This window comes from Falco peregrinus, chromosome 12 (assembly GCF_023634155.1).
Source record: "Falco peregrinus isolate bFalPer1 chromosome 12, bFalPer1.pri, whole genome shotgun sequence".
NCBI lineage: Eukaryota > Metazoa > Chordata > Aves > Falconiformes > Falconidae > Falco > Falco peregrinus.
Genome location: NC_073732.1, coordinates 18501101 through 18508863, shown reverse-complemented (window position 1 = coordinate 18508863; position 7763 = coordinate 18501101). Strand labels below are relative to the sequence as shown.

General features: G+C 61.4%; 1 protein-coding gene across 1 annotated transcript; it reads left to right on the top strand.

Moving 5' to 3' along the window:
• Positions 1–4001: 4001 nt before the first annotated feature.
• Positions 4002–7759, top strand: NPPC (natriuretic peptide C). Its single transcript, XM_055817663.1, has 3 exons — positions 4002–4401; positions 5942–6260; positions 7401–7759. Exons 1-2 carry the CDS (start codon positions 4309–4311, stop codon positions 6245–6247), a joined length of 399 nt encoding a protein of 132 aa, XP_055673638.1. The 5' UTR covers positions 4002–4308; the 3' UTR covers positions 6248–6260; positions 7401–7759.
• Positions 7760–7763: the final 4 nt, after the last annotated feature.

The following is a 7763-nucleotide window of genomic DNA, read 5'->3' as shown; positions in this document are numbered from 1 at the left end:
CCGCATGCACTAGGGAGTGCTCATCCACCCCTGCAGCCAAAATCGAAATCCCCCAACAAACTGCTTCTTGCTGAGCCTGCTGCCACCAGACCCCTAGAGAGGTACTCTAAAACCTGTAAAAAACCCATAAACTGTAAAAAACTCCTGTTGTGGTACATCAAACCCCCAGTGACATTCTCCTGGTAAACACCAGCACGTGTCTTGTTCCTAGTGGTAGTTGGTAGCTGCACTGGAGAGGAAGTAGCTCCTCCATCCTTGTACTTCCTCCGTCTTTGCACCTGCTGTGTCCTTGTACCAGCTCCATTCTTGTACCTGCTCTGCTCCCCTGGCCCTGTCCCAGGTGGCACCAAGCAACATGGGCAGGACAAGCAGAGAGCAACAATATTTTCTCCAAAGCCACTGATGGACTTTGGGATGGTGCTTCATCAACAGCTCCTTGGGTTGGCCACTGGTAGTGGGCCACTCCGGCATCTCCATCCCATGCACACAGCCTTTTGATGTCCTCACGTGGCATCAGCGAGAAATCCTCACGCTATAGTTATCCATTGCTCCATCGGGAAATGCTCCCTGGCCCATGGCAGCAGAAGAGACACAAAGACACAAATCTGGGCAGTGCTTTCCCCAAATCAATACAGAAATGTGCTCCCTAATGAAGAGTGAGTGGAAGAAAAAGGGGATAGATAGCTGATTGTTCACTGCTGCAGTGGCACAGCTTACTTCAGGCCAGAGTCCACGTTTCTGTCCTGTAAATCTTCTTGGGGTCATCATCTGGAAGGTGCCCGGAACCTGGCTCCTGACTTTAGCCAAGAGACCCAAGGCCCCAGGGCTGGCTGGCAGGATCCAGCCTCACCCACAGGCATCACTCACCCCTTCCTTGTGATGGGGCCGAAACACCCTGTGCTGCTGTCACACATACCCCCATGACCCATCTCCTCCCACCCTCCAAATCATGCTGCCACCAGTCACACTTGGATGAATCCCCTTCCATCCTGAGGCATGGGGACCTGTGTGCCCTCTTGCACGTGCACCCACTCCACTCCCTTCTCTGCTCCCTGCACACCGACAGGCCCCTCAAGTCCCCCTTCTCAGGGGTCACCCCCACGTTGGTAAGACTTGGCAGTACCTCCCCATTTTTAGCAGTGATGTTCTCTGCTTTGGGGCAGTTTCCAGCACATGCCCGTTCCCCCCTCACCCCAGTAGCGGGGCTTTCTGGAGGGCAGGATACGTCCTGGCTTTGGGTGATGCCTCCAGGACCCAAAGGGGCGAGAAGCTCAAATCCAGGCTGGATGGAGCCAGCACCGCTGCCACCATATGGACACCTCTGACCAGGCCTTAGTCTACTGTCACAAGGGAAAGGGTGCTGGGGACATTAGGTGACATCGAGAGCAGTCAAATACAGTTTTCCACACCTTTTTTAGGTCACCCTGAACCACCCCCTCACCAAACACATGGCAGCCTGTGTCGCCATAACCCCTGGTTCAACGCCGGTATTCCTCAGGGGCAGAGCAGCCCCTGGAGCCCCTCTCTCCCGCCAGCTCTCTTTGTGCCCCTGGGTGAGTGATGGGGAGGGGTGTCACCCCCTCCAGCCCACCCCGCCGGTCTCCATCCCTTCCTGCCCCGCCGTGCAGAATCCCCTTTGCTCTCAGCCAGTGCATTCCCCTGCTCTCAGCTTCCACCTGTGCCCCGAGTCTGCCAGTTCTCAGCCCGGGCAAGCACCCGCAGGGCCCAAGGCACACCCCTTCAAGGGTTAAAAGCTTTCAGGCCCCCATCCCACAAAGCAAAAGGGTTTCATGCTCTTAACCCCTTCCCGCCCATCTCTTCTCCCCACTGGGATCTTTTGCCACTCTGGTGGATCCAATCTGGTTTGAGTTAAGGGGCCGGGCTCTGACTCCAGCGACTTTCAGCAGAAAAGGCCGAGTAATTTGAATAACAAGACTAATTGGATTTATAAAGCACCCGCCTCCAAACCCGAGGCTCTGCACAGCGTGACAAAGAAAACACGCTAATGCAAACCACGCTGGTGGAAGCCGAGGGCACGGACGAGCCTCCTGCGGGCAGGCGCTGGCTGAGACCTGACCGCCTTGTGGCATGTGTGGTGGCAGCGCGGCGGTACTGCGGGGGGAGGGGCTGGGGGAGACGCTCCGATACAGCTGCCGACCCCACACCCTGCAGTGTGCGGGGGGGGGGGGGGGGGGGGGGGGAGGGGAATGGCAAGAGAGGCAGCTCGTCCCCCCCTCTGGGACATTGCCCCCCAGATGTGTGCCGGGACCCCCGGGGGAAGGCGCAGGGCGTCGCTGCCCGCAGCACCGGGGCAGGAGCCGGCACAACCAGGGCAGGGATGGCAGGACACTGGGGACCTGGGGCACCCCGACAGCCCCAGGCTGCGGAGACTCAGGGTGCAGCTGCCTGCTGCTCCCCTGAACGAGCCCTGCTGAAGGGGGGTAGTGCTGCAAAAGCCCCCTCCTTGCACCCCGGGGGGGGCTGGATGTTACATCTCAGCTACGCTTTGGGTGGGATGAGAGCTGAACCCCAAGAGAAGGGGCCTCTCCCTGCTCCTCGCCTGCACCCATGACTCCCCTGGCACCCAGGGTCTGCTCTAATCCCAGCTCCATCGCCTTGCTCTGCCTGCACGCAGACAAATGCCCAAGCACAACTTTACACTCCAAAAAGTCCAAGTTGTCTCCACCTGGCAGGCATGATGGAAAAACCACTGAGACCTTCTACTTCCAGCTCCTGTTCACGTGGAGCTGAAAAGCCAGTCTCCTTTGAAGTGTCCCGTGCCCAGTAGCCCAGACTGTGGAGGAGGAAACATCTCCCTGCTGCCCAGCAGGGAAACCACAGACCCCCAAATTGCCATGCCCCCCTGGCAAGGGCAGCTCCCCAGGGATTTGGGGAGCAGCAGAGCCCAGAAAGACCAAGAAAAGCAGCAGGAGAAAGGGACCAGCCTGGACCTGACCCTGGAGAGAGGGAGAAGAGCAGAGAGCACGTCCCAGGTCCCAGGGAAGGGATTTGGGGTGCAAATCCAGGCTAGTGCAATCCAGCCCTGCATGCTTCTGCAAAATGGGGTGTCTCTCCTCTGGCCTGATCCCAATAAGAGCATCACCCCTAGCCGTGGTGCTGGGGGGGTGCCCAGCTCCATCAGCAAAAAGCAATCAGAGCCCTAGAGCTGCCCGATGCCAGTCACGCCAGCAGCAACGGCACAAATCCTGCCCTCCTGCATGCTGAAGGGGAAGGAGGAGGGCAGGGGGAAGCCCCCACTGTGTCCCCAGAGTCTCTGCGAGCTGCTGGAGTTAATTCCAGGGTCACATCCTTCTCCCGCACCTTCCAGCTCTGGGAGCAGGTCAGAGGAGGCCAGGCTGCACAGCCCTGTGGTGGGTGGGTCAGCCCTCGGGGTCCTGTCCCCAGTAGGGACCCTGTGACACTGACTGTGCCCTCAGTCCTGCAGAGGACAACCTCAGGGTATGTGAAAAGTCCCATCCCCAGGGCCAGGGACACCATTCATCCCCCCCGCAAGAACAGAGAGAGCAGGTCACCCCCTCTAAGCTGAGGGACCCACCTAGGTGCCCTCAAGCAGCACCACTGCCCCCTGCATCCTCCTGTGCCCCAACATCCCTGCCAGGGAGGGCAGTGACACCCCTCCTGCCAAGCAGGGACCTGGGAGAGAAGCTGAGGGACAGACAGCTTCTGATTTAACCCTGGATATGGAAAAAAAGTGCTTTTTGTGCCCATTCCTGTGTTTTGGGCCCTAACCTCCCCCCCCCCCCGGCGCCCCCCCACCCCCCCCCCACCCCCCCCCAGCCTGCGACAGCCACCCCATGCTGGCCCGTGTTCTTCTGCGGGGGGTCACCAGGGAAGAGGAGGGAGCAGAGGGGCCGCGGGGCAGCAAGGCAAGGGGAGGGCAGACGGCTTGCAGGGGGGTCCAGGGGTGGCTGGGCAGTGGGGTGTGAAGCCAAATGCCCCCCACTTTCCCTTTCTGCTCTCCGACTCCCTGAACTGGTTGCCTTGGGCTGATGTGTCATTTGTTCCTGCCAGGGGAGAGGGGACACCACCACCCCCCCTTTAAATTCCTGTTATTGTGGAGTGGGAGGCCGGGTTGGACCTGGTTGTTTAGATGACATCACCGAGCAGGTTGGGTTATAAAATGAATGAAGCAGAAAGCCCAAGTTCACTAGCTCGGCACTTCGCAGGCGGCAGGAGGGACCTCGGGGCTCCGCTCTGAACTTTGACTCCCATCGGTCCCGGCCTCTCCCCAGGGCTCCCCCCGGCTCCCCGCTGCCACCCGGCCCCCCTCTCGCTCGGCCTCGCAGGATGCAGATCTCACCCTTGCTGGCTGGTGGACTTTTACTTGCTCTGCTCTCCGTCAGGCTGGAGGCGAAGCCGGCGTCTCAGCTCCCACAGAAGGTACGGCTGGAGCTGCCCCCTGGCTCTTGCTTCTCTCCCCATCCCGCTGAGGGTCCTAACGGCACAGGGGGGAGACGTGGGGTGACTTTGGGGCAGCAGAGTCCGTGCGAAGTCCTCCTTCCCCATGGGCTTTTTGCTAGGGGCTAGGAGAACCCCCTGCTTCTCCAGGCTGTCCCAAGTGTGCGTGCCCTGGGGACATCAGCCCCGAATCAGGGGCTGGAGGGGGATGCTGTGTGCCCTGTACCCTGCGGGATCGGGGCTGAGGAGGGCATCAGTGGGCTCCCCGGTGACACTGTGGGGGCCCCCTCTGTGGCGGGCACTGGGGCAGGGGAGCAGACCTGCAGTGGGGTGGGCAGCAGGTGCATGGCAGGCAGGGTGTGAGGCCAGAGCCCTCCGGGCAGCCCTGCCCAAACAGGTCAGGCAGGGGCACACGGGGTGTCCCCACATGGGGGTGCCCCAGGGAGCTTGGTGTCCCTCGATGCTGAGGAGGAGGGATGTACCAGAGGCCACTGACACTGGGTGGCACTGCCCCGTGGGCTGGGCACAGAGATGGGGACACCGGCTGAGGGGTGCTCCAGGACAGTGGTGGAACAGAGCTGTGGGTGTCCCTGTAAGGAACCAGGGTGCAGGCTGCAGAGAAAGGGGTGATACGGGGGGGGGGGGGGGGGGAGGGGAGGTGAATGGGGGTGAGCAATCCCAGAGCTGGGTGGGCAGCAGCCTCCAGCAGGGAGACAGGGAGCCTGGGAGATGGGGGGCAGTAAGGAAGGGGTTGTGCCCCCCATAATTGTGGATCAGAACAGGAGGAGTGGGGGGACCCAGAGAACAGTAACTAGGGGAAGGGACAGCGGGAAAGGGGAGCCCTGGTCTCCCCACTGCTGCTGGGGACATTCTGCAAGGCAGGGGCACAGGAAGAGCTGCTCAGAGTAGTGACACCCCTCCGGAGCTGGGCTGGGGGGCAGGAACACACACACACACACATGCACCCCGCGTAATCTGAAGGGGCCAGAAAGCTGGCAGGGGACACAGTGACCAAAGGGGCCTGAAAGCTGGCAGGGTCACCGTGTCCCCTGTCAGCCTTCAGGCCCCTTCAGATTACGGGGGGGGGGGGGGGGGCGGGGGGGGCGTGTAGTGACAGCAGCATGGGGGGAGGGGGTGCACCACCACTAGCCATTTTTGAGGGGGATGCAGTGATCCCAGCCGGGGGTGGAGGGGGGGGCGGACACACAGTGACCAGGGCAGTGCTGGGGACCAGGGAACTTGGAAAGGCACCGCGGTGGGGTGGGGTGGGGGGATGCTCTGACCCCAGGGCAGGGACCATGGATTTGAGGAGGGGGGAGGATGCCCTGGGCACAGCCGCGGAGTGATGGTCTACACTGCTGGGGGGGGGGGGGGGGCGGTGCGGACAGACCCCTGCCCTGGGTGCGCAGCGCAGAGGGGTGCATCCACCCCGCTGCGAGTCCCTAGCGGGGATGTCCCCAGCCGCGGGGCGGGGGCGGGGGGGCCCCAAGCGGCGGCGGCGCTCTGACCCTCTCCCCCCCAGGCCTCCCGCGGCTCGGCAGCGGCGGCGGCGGCGGCGGCGGCGGGTCCGCCCGAGGCGGCGGAGCGGGAGAAGGAGCGGGACAAGGAGCGCAGCGGCAGCGGCAGCAGCGGCGGCGGCGGCGGCGGGCCGGGCCCGCGGGAGGCGCGGGAGGCGCGGGCCGAGACGCGGCCGCGGGCGGGCTGGGCGCGGCTGCTGCAGGACCCGCCGGGCCGCCGCCACAAGGGGCTGCACAAGAAGGGCCTGGGCAAGGGCTGCTTCGGCCTCAAGCTGGACCGCATCGGCGCCATGAGCGGCCTCGGCTGCTGAGGGACCCCTGGCGGTGAGCGCGCGGCGGGGCGGGGCGGGGCGGGGCGGGGCGGGGCGGGCCCCCGCAGCGCGCGAGGTGCCGGTGGGCGCTGCTGCGGGCGCTGAGCTCGCTGAGCCCGCTGCCAGCCGCGGCGGTGCTGGCGGGCACAGGGCGGGACCCCAGAGGCGGCCTTAACTGCACTCGCACCCCCCAGCAGCCCTCCCGCCGCTCGGCTGCCTCCCCTGCCTGCGCCTCTGTAGCAGGCCCGGGGACCCCCGGTCCATCGCCCCCGCAGCGAGCTACAGCCCTGGGCTCGGGGAGGGTGCAGCAGGGGCTCCGGTGCAGCCATACGTTCCCAGTCGCTCCCTGTGCTTGACAGACGCAGGTGACCTATGGATGTGCAGGAAGAGGGCAGGGTACTTCTGTGATGGGAGCATGAGCGAGGAGCCTGTCTCAGACACACCCCAGTTCTCATTTAAGGAAAAACAGTACACAAGTTCCCCAGGTGTCTCCCAGTTGTGGTGAAAGCCAAGGGTAGCACTTTCCAAACTCCAGCTTTGCATCCGAGTGAGTTACGCGAAGCTGGGAGAAGTTCTTCCCACCATGCTCCATGGCTGCTGTGCTTGAAGGCGAGAGAAGCATCACATCCCCACAGTGACCGGTTTGGGAGAAACACAGCAGCTCCTGGCCTGGCCAGCTATCCCCGAGGGTGCCAGGGGGGACTGAGGCACCACTCTGGCCAGGTCCCCGCCAGCAGGTCAGACGCAGATGAACTCACACCTCCATGGCCCTGCCCTGAAGGATGGGTGCTACCCCTCTGCTCCCTCATGTAGTGGCTCCCCAGTATTGCCAAGGAATCACCCAGCTCCGGGCTCTAAGAAGCACACGCACGCTGTGCAGCCAGCTTGCACCCATCCTCTCTCATTAAATTCTCATCAGGGGGGGGGAAAAAAAAAAAAAAAAAAAAAGATTTCTGCTAGACTTAAAGCCAGGAGGAGCAGCACACTTCCCTTGGCCTCTCCCCTAAACACTAAATAGCCAGAAAGCAAAAGGTGAGGGCTTCCGTTGCCTTCAGCATCCTGCGGCCCCACAACCAGGATTATTCTCACTTGGGACGGGTAAGCGGTGTTGTATGACAAGTACTAACAGGCACTCTGTTCTTGTTCCTTGCAGGGCTTTGAATCCATAGTCCATTTTCTCCTATCATGGCCAGGCACGGCCATCCCCCAGGCAACGCCTAGAAGAGCAGAGACCCCCCGGAATGGACAAAAGATGTGGCTGTGTTTTTCTTTTTGGTACGAGGAGTCATGGCACCAGCTGTTTTGGTTTTGTTATTTTTTTAAAAAGTGCTCTCTATCTTATATATATTATATATACAAACACTCACCAAGACAAGGGACAGTGCTTTTCCAAAAGACTGATGAAGCCAGCTGTATAACGTTGCTGTTTGTAAATTCATGTCATGCATAAATGTATTTATGTTGTAAAGCTATTTATATATTGTTTATAAAGAGATATTTATAAAAAAATTATTTA

What these genes read in the sequence shown, in the direction of transcription:
- NPPC (XM_055817663.1), top strand. Translation starts at nt 4,309, where the DNA reads ATGCAGATCTCACCCTTGCTGGCTGGTGGACTTTTACTTGCTCTGCTC. An exon ending in CGTCTCAGCTCCCACAGAAG is followed by an intron (nt 4,402 to 5,941) that starts GTACGGCTGGAG and finishes TCTCCCCCCCAG; the next exon opens with GCCTCCCGCGGCTCGGCAGC.